Below are 23,276 nucleotides of genomic sequence, written 5' to 3' on the forward strand. Positions count from 1 at the left end.
GTGTTGGTACCCAGAAACGTATGGAAAAAAAATGAAAAGATAACAAGAAACATACTAGGAAATTAAAAAAAAAATCACCTAAATTTCAATTCAACTGTACTCTAGTAAGATTCTATGATCATCAATCCCCTCACCAAATTTTTTTACCTGAAACTCCTCTGCAAAGCAATCACAGCAGATGGAAGCTTCTTTAATCTCTTTCTTGTCTGAAAACCCTTCCAATAGGCTTGAATCAAGCATGCTGCTTGATGCAGTTTCTGAAATGCCGAAAATAATTTAGAGATATCTCTAGGAAGGTCTTTAAAAAAAAAAAAGTTTACCTCTTAAAGTATCAGGTCAGGGCAAGTATTAATGTCTAGCTCTAACAAGATGAGTAAGAATATTAAACCTTACCTCCCAAAGCAGGTATGTTAGGCTTGGTAAGGCAATTTCTAGAACATACTCAAGATATAGTCTAGTTAGCTCCAAATTCTCCCTGGATAATCTCACTTCCATTTCCTTTTCAAAGATTTCATAGTCCGCCTGACCTTTCATAATCTTTTTTGAGCTAACATGTTAATGTTTTTACTTAATAGGCAATCAACCTAGTTAGGTTCAAACTATAAGCTCTGTTGACCATTGTGGATGGTTGCTCGAATCTCTGTTTAGTTCTGTAAGCTTTTGATATGCTATTCTCCTGATAGACCATTGGGCTTAAAAGGTCAGTGAGCTGTCTGAGTTCTTGACTGAATTCTGTCCCAGTCTCCTGTTTACTTAATAGACTTCTGAGTCCTCAAATGGAATGGCAAAGGGTACAAAATAAATAATAAAATATAGTTTTATGATTTTGTTACCTAATCAATATGAATTTGAGCACATGCATAGTTTTGAAATTAATCTAAACTCATGATGGTTCATATATACAGAAAAAAGAAACTCCCTTCTTCTGCACTCTTCCTTCCAGCCTCTCCCAACCCATTCTCCTGCCTTACTGGACTTCTTTACATGGTTTCTGCTTGTATTTTTAAATTTATTGCCTTTTTGGTTTTGGATTTTGGATATACAATGTCCCCTTTTCCTTTTAAATTAAAAAATATCTTTAGTCATTTTAGATGTTTTCCATATTTAAGTCTTTATCTGGAAATCAGAAAGCTATATGCCTCTTCCTGTTGGAATGGGCTATTTAGAGCCATCATTTTGAGTATACTAGAGGAACTATGATGAAATAATCAATAACTTGCTGCCTCAAATTTCTAAATAATTTTTATTAGTACCATTTCTTACACAAAGGAAAAGGCGTTATTGTTGTATCTCAAAGAACAAGAAGGGTAGCCACGGGTTACCCTTACCATAAATACAGTTTGATACAATTAGAGATTTTTTTGGAAAGACAACTTTAAAAGTTTAAATAGCTTATAGATAAAAGAAGATAAACATCAGAGATGGGGCTTTCATGAGAAATGCTGAATGAAACTGATGTGGCAGTATCTATAAACAGATATAAATGGGAGACTGGAATTATGTTTTTCAGCAGGTCGAATGGCAGAGAGATACAATTTTGTAACATTATATTTTAAAGATGGCGTTTTGCTATGTTGACTAGGCTGGGGTGCAGTGGCTATTCATGGGTGTGATCATAGGGCAGTCTCCAATTCCTGGACTCAAGCAATCCTCCTGCCTCAACCTCCTGAGTAAAAAATTTAAAGATATTTCTGTTTTGGAGGTATTTTGCTTGAAGTCTTAAGAGAAAGAAAGTGAAGAACATTTAAGGAAAACTAAGGTTTAATACAGTCAGCGAATATCATGCAATTTTTTTTTTTTGGTAACTTAATACCTGCTCTTCTACTTCCTGATAGACCATTGGGCTTAAAAGGCCAACAAGCTGTCTAAGTTCTTGACTGAATTCAGTCCCAGTTTCCTGTTTACTTAGTAGACTTCTGAGTCCTGAAATGGAATAGCAAAAGGTACAACTATTATTATAATAATAAAATATTATTTTGTTATCTAATCAGTATTAATTTGAAGCTAAAAAGTCTGGCTTAAAAACAAATGAAAACAAGATTAATCACATTATTTTTCTTTCTCCTTTTCTCAGAGACTTCCAGGTTGAAATCTTTAAGATATTCCTCCCTCCTGAGAATTCTTACGTGCTCAATTGTGGGATCTGATAAAAAGAAAATCTGTCTAGACAATCTCTTTGATAAAAAAAAAAAAAAAAAAGGAGGGGGATGGAATCACTGTGGTAAATCAAAAAGTAAAGATTTTTTTTTATTTGAACAAAAACACTTTAAATGGAAACATTTTAAAGATAAATTACTACAGATACATATTCAGTAAATGCTTGCCCCGTGGAAGCACTTATGCATATTATTATTAGTTATTATTAGTTGAAAAAGATTATTAAATATAAACATATGGTAACATATATAATTTGGGGCAAATCAATAGGTTCCTGGGAAAACATTATAGGTGAAGTGCTACAACACTAGGATAGTACATTTTCACGCCAAAATAATACATAGTAGTAGTAAAAGGTACAAAGTAAGTACTATTTCCAGGGTACGCTGAAATGATGTATTATAATGTGTGTATTCAAAATAAATACATAAGGTAAAATTGCCTTGCAATGTATAATTGGGGAAACCACTATATGGATCTTTTAATGCCTTATACTCTCTTCAACACCCAAGTTCTCAGCAGTATTAATAATTGTAAAATATCTTCAGGAACCTGAGTAAGTTCTGCTATTGAGATATAAGTCAAAGAAAGGGAGAAGGATTCAGGTAAAATTCCTTTATAACGACTTTTTCAGACATTCACATTTCTGTAGGAATTGAATTACAGAATTGAAAAATGTCTATCTGGCACAATATCAACTAAAGAGCTCTATTACTGGTACTTTCTCTCTCTATTCCTACAATACCCTCAGTAATGACTAACGCAAGGTACATTATTACAATGTCTTAAAAATCATCAAGAATGATAAAGACCTTTCTAGTTGTTTAGGTATTAAATGCATATTATATTCTAACCTTTAAAAATTCCCATACAGTATAACCCTATATTAATAAATATATTTAATGAACTAGAATCCCATTTCCTGACCATGTTGAATAAGAAAAATAGATTATAATACATACATGGCTCTGGTCAGCAAAGAAAACAAAGATAACATATAATTTTGCTTGGCAATTAAAAAATATATATACTACCTTTGTGATCTTGGGCAAATTGCCATGTCTCTGTTTCTATATCTATAAAATAAGGATAAGAATATCTATCCCACAGGATTGTTATAAAGATTAAATATTGTAACGCATGTAAAGTATACAGAATGTGCCTGACACACAGTAAATGCTCAATTAAATGAAAGCTATTATATGAGAATGTTAATATACTTACTCCTTTTATCCTCAAAATTTCTGACTTTTAATTCACATATGTATTTGATTTTGGAGGTAAGGCAATTTTTTTTGTTTGTTTTTGAGGAAAGGCAGTGTTGAGTAATTATTGATAGTTCAAAATACCATAAGGGCTACTGGCCTCTCAAGCACAGCTCCATTTTCTCCACTAAAGCTGGTCTTGATAAGGTCACTGATCTTTTTGGTCATTATTTTACTATACTATATGGTATATTCAACACACAACCTTTTTGTCAGACAGGGAGTAAATATTTACGGCAACCTGATCAGAAAAGTATCTTCCACATGCTATCTGTAGTGACGTGAAGATAGCTTGATTATATATATATATTTTTTTCTGAATTGCTATCTGTTGTAAGTTTTATTTACACAGTTCAGTTATCAACTCTTTAAAATATAAGAATTTTGTTTTTCATAAACCATCAATAAAAATTTTCTTTTTGAGAATCCCAAGAAAAGAAAGAACGAATGCACTACCTTTGTAGCAGTTACTTTGTCTCAGTAAAATCAAAATTTCCTGATGGGATTCAGCCATCAACAGTAGGAGTTTTGTAGCAGTACTTCTTATGACTGGACTAGGAGTTGAAAAAAGCTTGAAAATAACTTCATCTAAAATTGAATACAGGGCTTTTCTTCCTATTCTGAGTAAATCACCACTAATAGAACAAAATAAAAAAAAAGTACCATTACTAATTGACGCACAGGTATCACAACAAATTTAAAATATAAGATTCAGTAACTTGATGCCGGACTGTGTCCTGATCCAAGAATATAACCACTTTTTAAAATATATGTTGGTTCCAAGAATATATCATATTCAGTCACTTAATATTTATTGAATTCCTACTATGTGCAAGGTACCACGTGTGCTAGGTACAATAGAGAATGCAAAGTAGCCAAAGGCCCTCTCCTTAGAGAAGCCTGCAATCAAATCAAGGAGGAAAGATAAATGTGCAAAATACTAAACAATAAATAATTTAAAAGTTTCAAGGCAATGATAAAAGTGAAATCAAGACATGTACACAGTTAATTGTTAAATGATATACAAAGACAAAAATGCCATAGGAATTCTATCATGTGCTTAATATAGGAGAAACTTAAAATCTTTCCTTGGTATTTCCTTCCTTATACTAACAACCCATCTTGTATTACTGATGTCGTGAAAAATTATCTAAAACTTAGAAATAGTCAAAAGGAAAGGGTTAGTGAGTGTCCTTTTATTTACCCCCTTAAGGAGTATGTGATTTTCTAGGTGTAGGTACCTCTGTTTAATTTTCTACTCACATTAAAATATTTTACAATTCTGTAAAAATAGAGGTTGGCTGGTAGAAAACAACGCCAAAGATTCTTATCTAAGAGCAATGTAAACAGACTCTTATTCAAAGCAATACAAATGATTTCTGTCCAGTAGACAAGGTAATTCTAAAGGCTACATTGCTTTATAAGTCATATTTTCCTATTAGCAAATTTTAAAAAATCTATCAGCAAATTTATTTCTACATTCCTCCGACAAACCAACTCCATAAATCTATTTTCCTCAAATTCTCCTTTGACCCTGTATAAATATCTTATTTGTTCCCTCATTAATGAGTTGAATAAAATTTTGAGCAGTCAAATTTTATATTTGTGTAAGACTCATGTTTGAGCTTTTTGAAAATTGTACTTTAGTAGTTAGTAAAACAATTTTGTTAAGAGAAAAGAGATCAGCAACATACCTTAAATGTAAAAATCTCTGAGTTGAAAGACTTTATAAAGTTATCCAATCAAAATATGTGAGAATCTTTGTGACATCTACTGTGCCACTGTGTCTCTTACATGCTATTCTCTATGCCTAGGATGCTCACCCTTTCCCATCAGTCAATGTCATCACACCATTCAAAACTCAGATAAAAAATATGCTCACCTCAGAAAGCCTTCTACAGATAGCCTTATCCCAATCTTATCACATCTTTACTCCACATCCCACCAAGAGTTTGTGCTATAATGTAACACAGTAGTTTAAATGCTTTTAGATGCTCTTCAACCTCCTAATCTTAAAGACATCCTCTCTATACCACTACCATCTTATCTCTGCATCTCTTCTAATCCAAACTTCTCTGTCGCCGCTATCTCACATCTCATTTCTCAAACCACTGCATCTAGTTTTCCTTTTTCACTATTTCACTATACTATCCTTGATAAGTTCATCAGTATAACTTCCCAAATGTTAAGTCACATATATATCATAAGCATTTCTTTTCCTAGACTTGTTTGTATCTGATACTTTCTACTTACTCAGCTTCTGTGATACAAAGTTCTGGTCTCCCCTCTACCTTCCACCCATACTTTTCTGATCATTCTTTTTTCATTTGTCTTTATGGGCTCCACTTCCCCAGTATAACCCTAAAAGGTTATTTCCCCAAGACTCCATTTTCAAGCCATTTATTTTCTCACTGTATTCACACTTCCTACTAATCTCACTTTCTGTCATGTTTTTCACTACCATGTATAAGCTGATTTGTAAATCTGTAACTCTAGTCCCAATCTCTTCCAGAAGTTAGTTTACCTATTCACCTGATGGACATCTGAGTTTTAGCTAGTCCTTGTTTTTTACAAATAAAGCTCAATGAACATTTGTGTATAAGTCTTTATATAGCTACTTACTTTTACTGCCTGTTGAACTACCTATATTCAACATAACCAACATTGAATTAATCATCTGTCTCACAAAACCAACTTCTTATATATTCCACATACCACAGTCTAATCACCCAATACAGAAAACTTGGTATCATATCTGACTGCACCATTTATTTTATCTACCCCATATCAAAACATTCACCAAGTCCTCATAATTTTTGTTTTTAATAGCTTTTTAAAAATATAATTGATATACAATGAACTGCATATATGTAAAGCATATAATTTCATCAGTTTGACATGTTTCACCAACATAAAACAAGAAAATGAATATATCTATCACCCCTAAAAGCTTCCTTGTATTTCACTGTAGTTCCTCCCTTGTTGCCTTCCCTATCATTCTATGCCCAGGCAACCACCGATCTGCTTTCTGAGAAAGTTCCCTTCTATTACTACTTTGCTACAAGGCCTTTTTTTTTTTTTTTTTTTTTTGAATTAAAATCCAGGGTAGATAATGGATTTTGTCAAAAGCTTTTTCTGTATCTACTGATATGATGGTATGTTTTTTCTATTTTTAGCTTGTTAACATAAGTTACAATGACTGACTTTAGAATATGAAACCAGCCCTGAATCCTGGGATAAACCAGACTTATTCATGATGTATTAACTTTTTAATATATTGTTGAATTTGACTTATAAAATTTTGTTCAGAACATTTCTATCTATGTTTATGAGTATACTGATGAGTGGTTTTCTTTTCTTATAATGTCTTTGTTTGGTTTTGGTATCAGGATAATGCTGACCTCATAGAATGAGTTGAAAGTGTTTCCTACTTTTCGATTTTCTAGAAAAGTTTGCTTAAGATTATTATTTCTTCCTGAAGTGCTTAATAGAATCTACCAGTGAAAAAGCCATCCAGACCTGGAGTTCTCTTTGCGGGAAGGTTTTTAGCTACAAATTCAATTTTTCTTTATAGCTATCTAGAGTATATTTGGGTTCTCTATTGCTCCTTGAGTAAATTTTGGTAGTTTGTGTCTTTCAATAAATGTGTCCATTTGATCTAACTTGTTAAATTTATAAGCATAAAGTTGTTTATATTATTCCCTTGTGATATTTTTAGTATTTGTAGACTCTGTTACGATGTTACCTCTGTAATTCCTGAGATTGGTCATTTGTATTATTTCTTTTCCTTTCCGTATAAATCTTGCTACAGGTTTCTTCTTCTCAAAGAGCCCTCAAAAAATTTCAATCTTCTCAAAGATCCAGTTTATGGTTTATTTTCTCTATCACATTTGCTTAGAATTTTATTGATTTCTGCTCAACCTTTATCATTTTCTTTCTTCTGCTTAGAGTTTAATTCTCCCTTCTTTTCCTAGTTTCTTAAAGGGGAAAGCTGAGGTCAATGATTTGAGATTTTTCTTCTTTTCTAATATATAGGCATTAGTGATATAAATTTTCCCCTAAGTATCATTCTGCTTTAATTAAGAATTTCCCCAGAAATTCTCATGTTGTTTTTATTTCCATTCATTTAAAAATAACTTCTAATTTCACTTTTGATTTCTCCTTTGTCTTGTGAGTTATTTAGATGAATGTTATTATTTCCCACATATTTGGGGACTTTTCAGAGATATTCTTGGTATCAATTTCCAACTTAATTCCATCGAGGCCAGAGAATATACTGTGTATAACTGAAATCCTTTTACGTTTCTTTTTTTTTTTTTGAGACAGGGTCTCGCTCTGTCACCTAGGCTGGAGTGTAGTGACGTGATCTCAACTCACTGCAACCTCTGCTTCCTGGGCTCAAGCGATTCTCCCACCTCAGCATCCCAAGTAGCCGGAACTAGAGGCACGTGCCACCATGCCCAGCTAATTTTTTGTACTTTTTGTAGAGATGGGGTTTTGCCATGCTGCCCAGGCTCGTCTCGAACTCCTGGACTTAAGTGATCTGCTCACCTCAGCCTCCCAAAGTGCTACGATTACAGGCGTGAGCCACCATGCCTGGCCCCTTTTATGTTTCTTGAGACTTTATTTATGGCCCGGAATATGCATCCTTCTTTGTAAATGTTCCATCTGCATTTGAAAAGAACATGTATTCTGCTACTGTTTGGTAGAATGTTTGGAAAATGTCAATCAGGTCAAATTGGTTGATATTATTGTTCAAGTCTTCTGTGGTCAGACTAATTTTTTGTCTACTTATTCTATTAAATATCAAAAGAGGTATATTAACATCTTTTGCTTTAATTGAAGATTTCTGCTTGTAGTTCTTGTCACTTTTTGCTTGTGTATTTTAAAACTCTGTTAGGTCAATAAACACATCCTTTTGATGAACTGACTTTTTTATGATTATGAAATAACTTTCTTTAGCACTACAAATATTCTTTGTTCTGTAACTTACTTTATCTGATACTAATACAGGTACTTCAACTTTCTGTAGTATAAGCATGGTATATCTTGTTCCACCGCATTACTTTTAACCTACTTGTGTCTTTATATCTAAGATGCATTTCTGGTAGACAGCATATAGTAGGCTTGTACTTTTTAAATCCAATCTGTCAATCTGTCTTTTAACTTTAGTTTTTCCACATTTACATCTAATATAGACAGATTTAAATCTACCACTTGGTTTTGTTTCTCCTTTGTTCTTTCTTTCTTTTTTTAATTCCTTCTTCTGGATTGCGTATTTTTTAATAATTCATTTTTATTGCCTTTGTTGGCTTATCAGCTGTAAATTCTTTGTTTTGCTATTTTCTTCATTGCTTTGAGGTTCAAAGTATACATTTCAATTTATCACAGTCTTATCACTTATCACAGTGATATTATACCACTTCATGTATAGTATAAGAGCCTTACATCAGTATACTTCCATTTATCTCCTCCCAGCCTTAATGCCCTTTTGGAATACATTCTACTTATACATATGTTCCTCAAATACATTATTATTTTTGTGTAGACAAACGTATTATGGATATATTAAAATAATATAAGAAAAACTATCTTATGTGTTTATGTAATCACCATTTCCAATACTCTATTTCTTTGTGTAGATGAATTTCCCTTCTGATGGAAGGACTTCCTTGAATATTTTTTGCAGTGTTGGTCTGCTGGTGATTTCTGAAGAAGTATTTCATCTTTGCTTTTGAATATATTTCTGCTGAGCATAAAATTCTAATTTGACAGTTTTCTTTTTCAGTATTCAACTGTCTTTTTACTTGTGTTGTTTCTGATAAGAAAGTTGTTGTCATCCTTATCTCTATTTCTCTATATGTTTTTTCATCTCTGGTTGCTTTTAAGATTTTTCTCTTTATCACTGGTTTGAGCATTTTGATTATGATGTGCCTCAATGTGGAATTTCCTTCATATTTATTGCCCTTGGGGTTTGATGACCTTTTTGAATCTGCATGTTTATAGTTTTCATCAAATTTGGAAAATGTTAAGCCGTTACTTCTTCACACATTTTTTTGTGACCCTACTACCTACTTTACATACTCTGATTACACCTATGTAAGGTTGCTCAAAGTTGTCCCACAGTCCACTGATATGCTTTTCTTTCCTCTTGTTTCTTTTTTGTTTCATTTTGGATAGTTTCTACCGATACGCCTTAAAGTTCACTAATCTACAATGTTCTTTTTTTTCTGTTTTTTTTTTTTAATTATTATTATACTTTAAGTTTTAGGGTACATGTGCACAATCTGCTGTTAATCCCATCCAGTGTATTTTTCATCTCAGATATTGTAGATTTCATGTCTAGAAATTCACTTTGAGTCTTATATGTCTGTATTCAACTTTTTAAATATATGGCAATATGGTTATAATAACTAGTGTCCTTGTCTGTTAATTCCAATATTTGTATCAGTCTTGATTAACTAATTCTTCTCATTTTAGATGCTGTTTTCTTGTTTATTTGCATCCCCAGTACTTCAGTACCAGTAAAATCAAATCACCTGTTAAATCGTAGTATGTTTTGTAGCATAGTCATGACTGTAGAATCTATCAGTTTTCAGTAACTGCAAGAAATAGTCATTTTGCAGTAATAAAGAAATAGAAAAAAAGTGTCATCAAAGCAAATATTCTATGATGGCACAAGTGGGATTTTTCTCATCCTTTTTAAAGCCAAATCGAAGGATAGCCATTTCTAGTGAACTTCCTACCTTTGTATAGTCTACAACGAAATAAATTTTAAAATACAGCCAGGTTCAATAACCACATGAAGTTAAGTTACTTGGAAACAGTGTGACCCTTTTGGGTCTTGCTTTTATGATCTGGAATAGTGCTCATTCTAATGCTAATTTTCCTCACTACTGGGGTAAAACCTTCCTGAACACTCTACCCAATGACCCACTGTTTATGAGGCTTTCCAGTTTGGCTGTTGGAAACAGGCACTATTTCTGGCCCTGTGTGAGCTCCTTGCACTGTTCCTTTTAATCCTTTTGGATTATTGTTTTCCCTGGCATTAGGTAGTTCCTTACAATATGCAGATCAGTACTCTACTTAATACTTGAAGGATACCCTCTGCAGATCTCTGGGGTTCTCTATGTGTATAGCTCTCTTCTCTAGTATTCTGACTTGTGAACTCTAGCCATCTTGTTCTCTCCAGACTCTGAGCTCTATCGCTTCAGCTCAAGCTGGCTGGGATGCCTCTCCCTATACTTCAACCTGAAAACTCTCTCAATACTGTAAGTTAGAGCAATTGTAAGGTTCACCTCATTTATTCCTTTTTCTCTGGGCTTACTTTCTTTCACTGATATCCAGTTTCTCAAAAAATTATGTTTCATGTTTTTGTTTTTTTTTTCAGGTGGGAGGATAAATGCATCCCTACTATTCCATCTTGATCAGAAGTGGAAGTAAAGTCCTGATGATTTTAATTCATTATTTTAAAAGCTCCATATCCTAGGTACCAATGCCCAAGGACAAGATATCATTACTTCACTTGGATTAGTATGATTGCCTTTTTTGTCTAGAGTTTTCTTCCCCTTAATCTTTCCTTCACATAGTCACCAGAGTAACAAAACTGAAATGTAATCTGACTACTTTCGTCTACTTTAAAAATCTTCAGTGGTCCCCATTGCCTATAGGATTAGACTCCGTTTCCTTAACACAGCATATAAATTCTTCATAACTTTGAGTCTCAGCTGAGCTTGCTAGTCACCTCCCTATATGGAACTTTATATCCCAACAATAATGAATTTGTACCTACTTTTCATCCTTAGCATGTTGTTTCTTATCTCTGTGCTTTTGCTTATGTTGCCTGGAAATACTGCTTTCTCTTTCTCCTTTTCCTCCCTGGCCAGTATACCATCCTTGAAGTTTCATCTCAGATATTACCTTCTCCAGGAAGCACCTCCCCTCAGTTTGGGTTAGAAGGTCCTTTAACATTTATGGTTACTTTTAATATTGTAACTTAATGTATACAAGGATGTTTGTGTGTCTGTCTTTTCCATTCTATTGTAAGCTCTTTGAAGACAAGGTTTATATCTTAATCAACTCTATAATTGCAATGACAGACACAGCAGCTGCATAATAAATTCATACTAAACTGAAAGAATGGATTATTTCAATTGTGTATACTGTGCCCTTCCATTTTACCCTGAATAATTGCCAGTTGCTTCTTTTATACCCTTCTTGAGCATCCGTAAAAATGCCAAGCTTGAAGTTTATTAAATAAATGTGATTAAACATTTTTTGTTGTGATCTCAATATTTTTCTTCGATATCACACTAATTCTCTTCTTTAAGTCTGAGATTTGAGCTAAAATCTTAAGCTCTGGTATAAGGTATCAATTTAATAATAAATTTCCAGTCTTTTGTAGTATTTTATATTAATTTTTTTCTGAAAGACAATGGTGATGGAACTTCAGCATTATATACAAGTATATGCACTATATACCTGTATATACATTATATACAAGTATATGCACTATATACTTGTATATACATTATATACAAGTATATGCAGCATATACTTGTATATACATTATATACAAGTCATATGCAGTCAATTTTAGCAAAATTGGAATAAAATTGGTAATGCTTCTGATAAAAACAGTAACATTTTGTAAAAATCAAGTCACCTGTTGATCTGTAGTATATTCTGTAGCATCATCATGACTGCAGATCCTATTTGGACATTGTCAGCTTGCAGTAAATGTAAGAAATGATCACTTTGTAGTACTAAAGGAAAAGAAAAAAAAAAAAGATTAAAGATTTTATGATAACAAAGGAAGATTTTGTTCTTTTCAAACCAAATCAAAGCATGACCATGTCTGCTAAACTTTCTGACTTTGTAGACTCTACAATAAAGAAGACTTTAAGATGTAAAATTCATGGCAATTTTAAATAGCCATAAATAAGTTATTTCATTTTTATGAATATAGTCAGAAAATAGGCATAAATACTAAGCTAAGAATCTATTGTTATCTCTCTTTAAACTGAAAATATCATATCCTAAATCTGAATCTTTTTCTTCTATCAATGAATTTTGGTGAATAAAAACAAATTTCCTACAAAGACAGAATATAAGGAAATGGAAATGGCACAGATGACTATAATTGGTTGCTCACATCCTTAAAAAAATTAATTTGTGACATATTGTTTTATATAATAATGAATACATTAACTACAAAAATTTCCTTTTATTGATTTGTAATCTTTAAGCTCTGAGCAGCCAGTTATAACAATTTACCACTGGATACTTATACAGGTTGCTTAACCTCTTAGAAACTATTTCTTCATCTGTAAAACTAGAAATAATAGCTCTCACATGAGCTAATGTAAAATATCCTAGAACAGGGAACATTTCTAATAAATGGCAGTTTCCATTCCATTCCATGCTCAATAACTGAGCATAACTACCAAAGGTATTAGTTATACTAACTGAAAGTAGTTGCCTTTGGAAAATGGGAAATGGAGTGGGCATGAGGGTCAGGGATTGTGTGTATGTTTGAATGATCCTTATGGAACTATTTGACTCTTTAAATTATGTGCATGCAATGATTCTGAGGAGAAAAGCTAAAAGTAAAATTTCAGTTCAAGTATTACTTAAAAAATATTCTTAGAGTGTTACATCTATATTAGATGAAATTTTTCTAGGGAGAGTGCCATGAATGTAACTAAGAATTATTTTTTCAGTCTTAAGAAAACATAAAACTCATACATGTTTATATCTCTCAATGCAAACAGAAATATCCTATAACTTCCAAGTTTACTAAAAGGTCATTAAATAAAAGCTTACTCTTACTTGGATAGTTAGACTATATGAGTTAAATCATATCCACCCTGAACATAGGGATTTCTCTCACAATAGGTCTAAAACACTGACTGTAATCTTTTAAACTTGAAAGTTATTTTCAGGAATAAACTGTTCAAATTATCATTTGTCTTTATCTTAGATTTGCTAAACAGAAAAAGCTAAAGTTTTATTTCAACAGTATTCTCCTTAACTTAATATTCACATTGTTGATGTTGGCTATGTAAAACTGGAATATCCATTTTAAAAAATTGTGAGCTTATTTCAATGTGGTTTCATTCCAGTGTGGTTATCTGCACAGTTACTGTGGCATTTGTTTTTGGAAAAAAAGATCGAACTGTTAGCAGATGACTCTACAATAGCTATTAGTTACATTAAAATCTTTTCTCTTACCATTCTGAATAAGTTCAACATGGCCTCCCAAAAGCCAGAAGAGAGAATCAGTCACAATTTGGAAAAAGTGTAGTAATTCATCTTTTTCTTCAGCCTTAACATAAAAGATAAGCCCAGTTTACTTTTCTATAGTTTTTTTTTTTTTTTTTTTTTTTTTTTTTTTTTTTTTTTTTTGAGACTTCTCTCTGGGGAGTTAGAGGATACAGTTTCTGGATCTAATTTAGCTATTTATGAGGGACATGATTTTGTTGCCTTTAGTTTCTTAATTTGTAAAACTTGTGGTTACAGGATAGTAATATCTACTAGAAATGATTGTTATCCAGATAAAATAAAACAGTATAAGTAGTGTAAGGGCTACAAGTTGATACACTAGAATTTCTTAATACTTGCTATGCATCAGAACCACCTGCTGAGCTTTTTAAATACATCTATGCACAAGCTTTAGTTCAAATATACTGAATTTGAGTCTCCAAAGGCAATCTGGATATCTGTACTTGCACAAAGTTAGGTAGGTGATTTGGTTATACAACTTGGGTGAAAATAACTGCAATATGCAAATGTAGATGTCAGCATGAGAAGCATTATTAATAGTGTATTTCAGTTCCAGTTTCTACTCGTAAGTTTAGGAGGGTGGAGATCATGTCATTTAGCTCCCCATACAAACTCAGTTTCTAGGACAGTTCTGACACATAGTAAATGTTCAATCAACATTTAGTCAACAAATAAATGACAATTTTTTCTGGCTCTTTTCTGGAAAGTAGGGTGAGAAATTATTATAAATTAGAGTGCCGTTATTCACAATAGCAAAGAGTTGGAACCAACCCAAATGTCCAACAATGATAGACTGGATTAAGAAAATGTGGCACATATACACCATGGAATACTATGCAGCCATAAAAAATGATGAGTTCATGTCCTTTGTAGGGACATGGATGAAATTGGAAAACATCATTCTCAGTAAACTATCTCAAGGACAAAAAACCAAACACCGCATGTTCTCACTCATAGGTGGGAATTGAACAATGAGAACTCATGAACACAGGAAGAGGAACATCACACTCCAGGGACTGTTGTGGGGTTGGGGGAGGGGGGAGGGACAGCATTAGGAGATATACCTAATGCTAAATGACGAGTTAATGGGTGTAGGAAATCAACATGGCACATGGATACATATGTAACAAACCTGCACATTGTGCACATGTACCCTAAAACCTAAAGTATAATAATAATAAAAAAAAAAAATTAGAGTGCCGCAAGGAGAAATAAGAAGTATAGATTCCATTTACAATTTTGTCATTTATTGGCCATGTAACTTTAGTGGAACATTGGATAAAGGTCACTAATCTTATCCATGTCCTCAATGTTTGTACTATAGCACAAAAGTAATGATGAGACCAGCAAAAATATTATGATTGCCATGATTATTCTTTATAATAATGAAAGTATTTTCTTCCTAATATTCTAGCACAGAGCTACATAGGTATTTAGTAAACTGACAAGTGCTGACTTGAATACAACAATGGAAAAAAAAAAACCCATAAGAAACGTCACATTAGAGCAAGAATCCTTTTATCCTTTTAGTTCAGGGAACTACCTTTGCCAGAGTTTTACCTAAAGATACATCAGAAAGGGCATGGTAATTCTCATTGTTGTCAATCCCAAAAGATAGTGTTGTACTCTTAGACTTTCTACTTTCCTTAAAATGCACATTAGATAATGTCACCCACAAATTCATGGTTCCTGAGGCAGGTTAACAAAATTTACCTTTAAATCAAAATTCTCACATACACTCACACAAAACCACTTTGTATTTTAGGCCAGAACGTGTATGTCCCACCATATGATCTACTAACTACGTACTATCTAATTAAAACAAAAATCTATTGAAAAGCTCCTAGGTAAATAGACTAATAAATTAATTCAAGTTTTTGCCACATCTTTTTTATGCCCCTGTTTTAATTTTGCCCTGTGGTTAAGTGGCCTTACTTTGTCTGTAGCCAATTAATTCTTTGATAACATTAAAGAATCTTTTATCTCAATAAAAATACAATAATAAAGGACAGAAAAATATTATGAAAACTATTAAGGATTCTATAAATGAAAATATTAACTGAATAATTATATTTATAATGGAAGTAATATACAAATATATATAACATATTAATACATAATTTTAATAATATATAAGGAAAAAGAATTATTAATGCTCTTAAATAGGAATATTAAATAAAGGTGCTTTGAAGAAAAGATAAAGCTTGCATAATGGTCTGAGCTATTAATGGGACAGAAATTATTTTACAAATGAGGAAAATGAGATGCAGTGAAATCCAGTGATTTGCTATAGAACCTATAGTTTGTGGCACAGCCAGCAAAAGAAATCAAATCCAACACAATTCCTATAGTTTATGTGGCTTCAACTAACCTGAATTAAACTAAATCTAGCAAATATTTATTTAGTGCTAACATCCCACAAAATGCCAGTGGAGATATCAGAAATGGAATTTGTAACCTATTACATGGAACGCATATGCTCTACCACTGAGTTAAATTCTCTGCCAGGGGGATCTGGCAAGATGGTTGAAGAGGAACAGCTCTGGTCTGTAGCTCTCAGCAATACCAATGCAGAAGGCTGATTCTTTATCGCCAACTGAGGTACCCAGTTCATCTCATTGGGACTGGTTAGACAATGCGCATAGCCCACAGATGGCAAGCAGAAGCAGAATGGGGCATCGCCTCAGCTGGGAAGTGCAAGGGGCTGGGGACCTCCCTCCCCTAGCCAACGGAAGGGAGGGGCTGGGGACCTCCCTCCCCTAGCCAACGGAAGGGAGGGACTGTGCTATCTGGCCCAGATACTACGTTTTTCCCATGGTTTTTGCAACCCACAGACCAGGAGATTCCCTGTGTGCCTAAACCACCAGGGCCCTGGGTTTCAAGCACAAAACTGGTCAGTTGTTTGGGCAGACACTGAGCTAGCTGCAAGGAGTTTCTTTTTGTACGTCAGTGGTAGCTAAAACCCCAGCAAGACAGACTGTTCACTCCCCTGGAAAGGGGTCTGAAGCAAAGGAGCCAAGAGGTCTTGTTCAGCGGGTCCCACTCCCATGGAGACCAGCAAGCTAAGAACCACTGGCTTGAAATTCTCGCTCCCAGCACAGCAGTCTGAAGTCGACCAACCTGGGACAATTGAACTTGGTGATGGGAAGGGCATCCACCATTACTGAGGCTTGAGTAGGCAGTTTTCCCCTCGCAGTGTTAAGGAAGCCACCGGGAAGTTTGGACTGGGTGGAACTCACTGCAGCACAGCAAGGCAGCTGTGGCCAGACTGCCTCTCTAGATTCCTCCTCACTGGGCAAGTCATCTCTGAAACAAAGGCAGCAACCCCAGTAAGAGGCTTATACATAAAACTCCCATCTCCCTGGGACAGAGCACCTGGGGACAGGGGAGGCTGTGGGTGCAGTTTCAGCAGACTTAAAATGTTCCTGCCTGCCAGCTCTGAAGAGAGTGGCGCATCTTCCAGCACAGCTGATATACTGAATTTGAATTTGTTAGTGCTAGAGCTCTGCTAAGGAACAGAATGCCTCCTCAAGTGGGTCCCTGACCCCGTGCCTCCAGACTGGGAGACACCCCCAGACAGGAGAGCTCTGGCAGGCATCAGGCGGGTGCCACTCTGAGATGAAGCTTCCAGAGGAAGGAGCTGAGAGTAATATTTGCTGTTCTGCAGCCTCTGCTGCTGATATCCAGGCAAACAGGGTCTGGAGTGGACCTCCAGCAAACTCCAGCAGACCTGCAGAAGAGGGACCTGTTAGAAGGAAAACTAACAAACAGAAAGCAGTAACATCAACATCAACAAAAAGGACACCCACACAAAATCCCCATCCAAAGGTCATCGGCATCAAAGATCAAAGGCAGATAAATCCATGAAGATGAGGAAAAACCAGCACAAAAAGGCTGAAAATTCCAAAAACCAGAACGCCTCTTCTCCACCAAATGATCGCGACTCCTCCCTAGCGAGGGCACAAAACCGGACCAAGAATGAGTTTGATGAATTAACAGAAGTAGGCTTCGGAAGGTGGGTAATAACAAACTCCTCTGAGCTAAAGAAGCATGTTCTAACCCAGTGTAAGGAAGCTAAGAACCTTGAAAAAAGGTTAGACAAATTGCTAACTAGAATAACCAGTTTAGAGGAGAACATAAATGACCTGATGGAGCTGAAAAACACAGCATGAGAACTTCATGAAGCATACACAAGTATCAATAGCCAAATTGATCAAGCAGAAGGAAGGATATAAGAGAATGAAGACCAACTTAATGAAATAAAGTGTGAAGACAAGATTAGAGCAAGAAAAAGAAAAGAAATGAACAAAGCCTCCAAGAAATACGAAACTATGTGAAAAGACAAACGTATGATTGCTTAGTGTACCTGAAGGTGATGGGGAGAATGGAACCAAGTTGGAAAACACTTCAGGGTATTATCCAGAACATCCCGAACCTAGCAAGACAAACCAACATTCAAATTCAAGAAATACAGAGAATACCACTAAGATACTCCTCGAAAAGAGCAACCCCAACACACATAACTGTCAGATTCTCCAAGGTTGAAATGAAGGAAAAAATCTTAGGGGCAGCCAGAAAGGTCAGGTTACTTACAAAGGGAAGCCCATCAGACTAACAGCGGATCTCTCTGCAGAAACCCTACAAGCCAAAAGACAGTGGGGGCCAATAATCTACACTCTTAAAGAAAAGAATTTTCAACCCAGAATTTTGTATCTAGCCAAACTAAGCTTCATAAGTGAAGGAGAAATAAAATCCTTTACAGACAAGCAAATGCTGAGAGATTTTGTCACCACCAGGCCTGCCTTACAAGAGTCCTGTAGGAAGCACTAAATATGGAAATTAAAAACTGGTACCAATCACTGCAGAAACATACCAAAATACAAAGCCCAATGACACTATGAAGAAACTGCATCAACTAATGTGCAAAATAACCAGCTAGCATCATAATGACAGGATCAAATTCACATATAACAATATTAACCTTAAATGTAAATGGGCTACATGCCCCAATTAAAAGACACACACTGGCAAATTGTATAAACAGTCTAAACCCATCTGTGTGCTGTATTCAGAAGACCCATCTCAAATGCAGACACACATAGGTTCAAAATAAAGGGATGGAGGAATATTTACCAAGCAAATGGAAAGCAAAAAAAAAAAAAGCAGGGGTTGCAATCCTAGTCACTGATAAAACAGACTTTAAACCAACAAAGATCAAAAAAGACAAAGAAGGGCATTATGTAATGGTAAAGGGATCAATGCAACAAAAAGAGCTAACTATCCTAAATATATATGCACCCAATACAGGAGCACCCAGATTCATAAAGCAAGTCCTTAGTGACCTACAAAGAGACTTAGACTCCCACACAATAATAATGGGAGACTTTAACACCCCACTGTCAATATTAGACAGATCAATGAGACAGAAAATTAACAAGGATATTTAGGACTTGAACTCAGCTCTGGACCCAGTGGACCTAATAGACATCTACAGAACTCTCCACCCCAAATCAACAGAATCTACATTCTTCTCAGCACCACATCGCACTTATTCTAAAATTGACCACATAATTGGAAGTAAAACACTCCTCAGCAAATGCAAAAGAACAGAAATCATAACAAACAGTCTCAGTCCATGGTACAATCAAATTAGAACTCAGGATTAAGAAACTCACTCAAAACCACACAACTACATGGAAACGGCACAAGCGGCTCCTGAATGAGTACTGGGTAAATAACCAAAGGCAGAAATAAATAAGTTATTTGAAACCAACGAGAACAAAGACACAACATACCAGAATCTCTAAGACTCAGCTAAAGAAGTGTTTGGAGGGAAATTCACAGCACTAAATGCCCACAGGAGAAAGTGGGAAAGATCTAAAATTGACGCCCTAACATTACAATTAAGAGAACTAGAGAAGCAAGAGCAAACAAATTCAAAAGTTAGCAGAAGACAATAACTAACATCAGAGCAGAACTGAAGGAGACAGAGACACAAAAAAACCCTTCAAAAAAATCAATGAATCCAGGAGGTGGTTTTCTGAAAAGAGTAACAAAATAGACTGCTAGCCAGACTAATAAAAAAGAAAGGCAAGAAGAATCAGATAGACACAATAAAAAATGATAAAGGGGATATCACCACTGATCCCACAGAAATACAAACTAACATCAGAGAATACTATAAACACCTCTACACAAATAAACTAGAAAATCTAGAAGAAATGGACAAATTCCTGGACACATACACCCTCCCAAGACTAAACCAAGAAGAAGCTGAATCCCTGAATAGACCAATAACAAGTTCTGAAATGGAGGCATTAATTAATAGCCTACTGACCAAAAAAAGCCCAGGACCAGACGGATTCACAGCTGAATTCTACCAGAGGTACAAAGAGGAGCTGGTACCATTCCTTCTGAAACTAATCCAAACAATACAAAAAGAGGGACTCCTCCCTAACTCATTTTCTGAGGGCAGGATCATCCTGATACCAAAACCTGGCACAGACACCACAAAAAAAGAAAATTTCAGGCCAGTATCTCTCATGAACATCAATGCAAAACTCCTCAATAAAACACTGGCAAACCGAATCCAGCAGCACATCAAAAAACTTATCAACCACGATTAAGTTGGCTTCATCACTCGATGGAAGGATGGTTTAACACATGCAAATCAATAAAAGTAATCCATCACATAAACAGAACCAATGACAAACATCACATGATTATTTCAATAGATGCAGAAAAGGCCTCCAATAAAATTCAACACCCCATTCATGCTAAAATCTCTCAATGAACTAGGTATCGATGGAACATATCTCAAAATAATAATAACTATTTATGAGAAACCCACAGCCAACATCATACTGAATGGGCAAAAGCTGGAAGCATTCCCTTGGAAAACCGGCACAACACAAAGATGCCTTCTCTCTCCACCCCTATTCAACACAGTATTGGACGTTCTGGCCAGGGCAATCAGGCAGGAGAAAGAAAGCGTATTCAAATACGCAGAGAGAAAGTCAAGTTGTCTCTGATTGCAGATGACATGACTGTATATTTAGAAAACCCCATCGTCTCAGCCCAAAACCTCCTTAAGCTGATAAGCAACTTTAGCAAAGTCTCAAGATAAAAAAACCAATGTGCAAAAATCACAAGCATTCCTATATACCAATGATAGACAAACACAGAGACAAATCATAAGTGAATTCCCATTCACAATTGCTACAAACAGAATAAAGTACCTAGGAATACAACTTACAAGGGATGTGAAGGACCTCTTCAAGGATAACTACAAAATACTGCTCAAGGAAATAACAGAGGACACAAACAAATGGAAAAAAATTCCATGCTTATGGATAGAAAGAATATTGTGAAGATGGCCATACTGCCCAAAGTAATTTATAGATTCAATGCTATTTCCATCAAACTACCATTGACTTTCTTCAGATTTAGAAAAAACTACTTCAAATTTCATATGGAAACAAACAAACAAAAAAAGAGCCCGTATAGCCAAGAAAATCCTAAGCAAAAAGAACAAAGCCTGAGGCATCATGCTACCTGACTTCAAACTATACTACAAGGCTACAATAACTAAAATAGCATGGTACTGGTACCAAAACACATATATAGACCAATGGAACAGAACAGGGGCCTCAGAAATAACACCACACATCTACAATCATCTGATCTTTGACAAACCTGACAAAAACAAGAAATGGGGAAAGGATTCCCTATTTAATAAGTGGTGCTGGGAAAACTGGCTAGCCATATGCAGGAAACTGAAACTGGACCCCTTCCTTACACCTTATACGAAAACTAACTCAAGATGGATTAAAGACTTAAACATAAGACCTAAAACCATACAAACCCTAGAATAAAACCTAGGCAATACCATTCAGGACATAGGCATGGGCAAAGATTTCATGGCTAAAACACAAAAAGCAATTGCAGCAAAAGCTAAAATAGACAAATGGGATCTAATTAAACTAAAGAGCTTCTGCATGGCAAAAGAAACTATCATCATCAGAGTGAATAGGCAGCCTATAGAATAGGAGAAAATTTTTGCAATCTACCCATCTGATGAAGGTTGAATATCAAAATCTAAAAGGAACTTAAACAAATTTACAAGAAAAAAAAACATCAAAAAGTGGGTGAAGGATATGAATAGACACTTCTCAAAAGAAGACATTTATGAGGCCAACAAACATATGAAAAAAAGCTCATCATTACTGGTCACTAGAGAAATGCAAATGAAAACCACAATGAGATACCCTCTCACTCCAGTTAGAGTGGCGATCATTAAAAAGTTAGGAAACAACAGATGCTGGAGAGGATGTGGAGAAACAGGAATGCTTTTACACTGTTGGTGGGAATGTAAGTTCAACTACTGTGGAAGACAGTGTGGCGACTGCTCAAGGATCTAGAATCAGAAATACCATTTGATCCAGCAATTCCATTACTGGATATATACCCAAAGGATTATAAATCATTCTACTATAAAGACACATGCACACGTATGTTTACTACAGCACTATTTACAATAGCAGTCTTGGAACCAACCCAAATGCCCATCAATGATAGATTGGACAAAGAAATGTGGCACATATACACCATGGAATACTATGCAGCCATAAAAAAGAATGAGTTCATGTCCTTTGTAGGGACATGGATGAAGCTGGAAACCATCATTCTCAGCAAACTAACACAGGAACAGAAAACCAAACACTGCATGTTCTTACTCATAAGCGGGAGTTCAACAATGAGAACACATGGACACAGGGAGGGGAACATCACATACTGTGGCCTGTCAGGGGGTGGGGAGCAAGGGGAGGGATAGCATTAGGACAAATACCTAATGCATGCAGGGCTTAAAACCTAGATGACGAGTTGATGGGTGCAGCAAACCACCATGGCACATGTATACCCATGTAACAAACCTGGGCATCCAGCACATATATCCCAGAACTGAAAGTATAATTTAAAAAAAGAAAAGAAAAGAAAAAAAAAATTGTCTGCCAATGGTATTTCTTATACTCAAACCAGCATGTTGTCTGTACTATTATACCTCTCATTCAATTTCATTCTTCCAATTAAAAAAAAAAAATTCTTAAACTAAAAATACATCTATTTTAGGTTTTCTACTAGAAATGGCTAAGACCTTTTCTACTCTATTAGCCTGGGAATTCCTTAAATGTAAGACTGTGTCTATTCTTTATATACTCAAAGCGCTATAAATAGAACTTAATATAACCTGGTGATCATTATGGACTGTTTGTGTCCCTGAAAACTCATATGTTGAAACCCTAACCTCTAATGTGATGGTGGGGACTTTGGAGGTTTAGATTGGGTCATGAGGGTGGTGTCCTTATGATGGGATTAGTGCCCTTATAAGACAGAAAGAAGGAAAAGACATGAAAGAGACAAGAGAGGTCCCTCTCCCTCTCCACACAAACACAAAGAGGAGGTCATGTGAGCACACAAGAGAGTGGCTGTCTGCAAGCCAGGAAGTGGGCCCCATGAGGAAGTGAATCTGTTGGCTTCTTGATATTGGACTTCTTAGTCTCCAGAACTATA

At 35.1% G+C, this 23,276-nt stretch overlaps 1 protein-coding gene across 1 annotated transcript in view; it reads right to left on the minus strand.

Moving 5' to 3' along the window:
* IQCB1 (IQ motif containing B1) overlaps positions 1 to 23,276 on the minus strand; it is a 71,014-nt gene that overhangs the window by 30,767 nt on the left and 16,971 nt on the right. The window contains exons 6-10 of the mRNA XM_030801842.1: positions 13,656 to 13,749; positions 12,088 to 12,187; positions 3,879 to 4,057; positions 1,814 to 1,923; positions 148 to 257 (exon numbers count right to left, since the gene is read on the minus strand). Of these exons, the coding sequence (XP_030657702.1) occupies positions 148 to 257; positions 1,814 to 1,923; positions 3,879 to 4,057; positions 12,088 to 12,187; positions 13,656 to 13,749 (593 nt within the window). The remainder of the gene's footprint in view (positions 1 to 147; positions 258 to 1,813; positions 1,924 to 3,878; positions 4,058 to 12,087; positions 12,188 to 13,655; positions 13,750 to 23,276) is intronic.

Source organism: Nomascus leucogenys, chromosome 21, assembly GCF_006542625.1.
Source record: "Nomascus leucogenys isolate Asia chromosome 21, Asia_NLE_v1, whole genome shotgun sequence".
In the NCBI taxonomy this organism is placed as follows: domain Eukaryota; kingdom Metazoa; phylum Chordata; class Mammalia; order Primates; family Hylobatidae; genus Nomascus; species Nomascus leucogenys.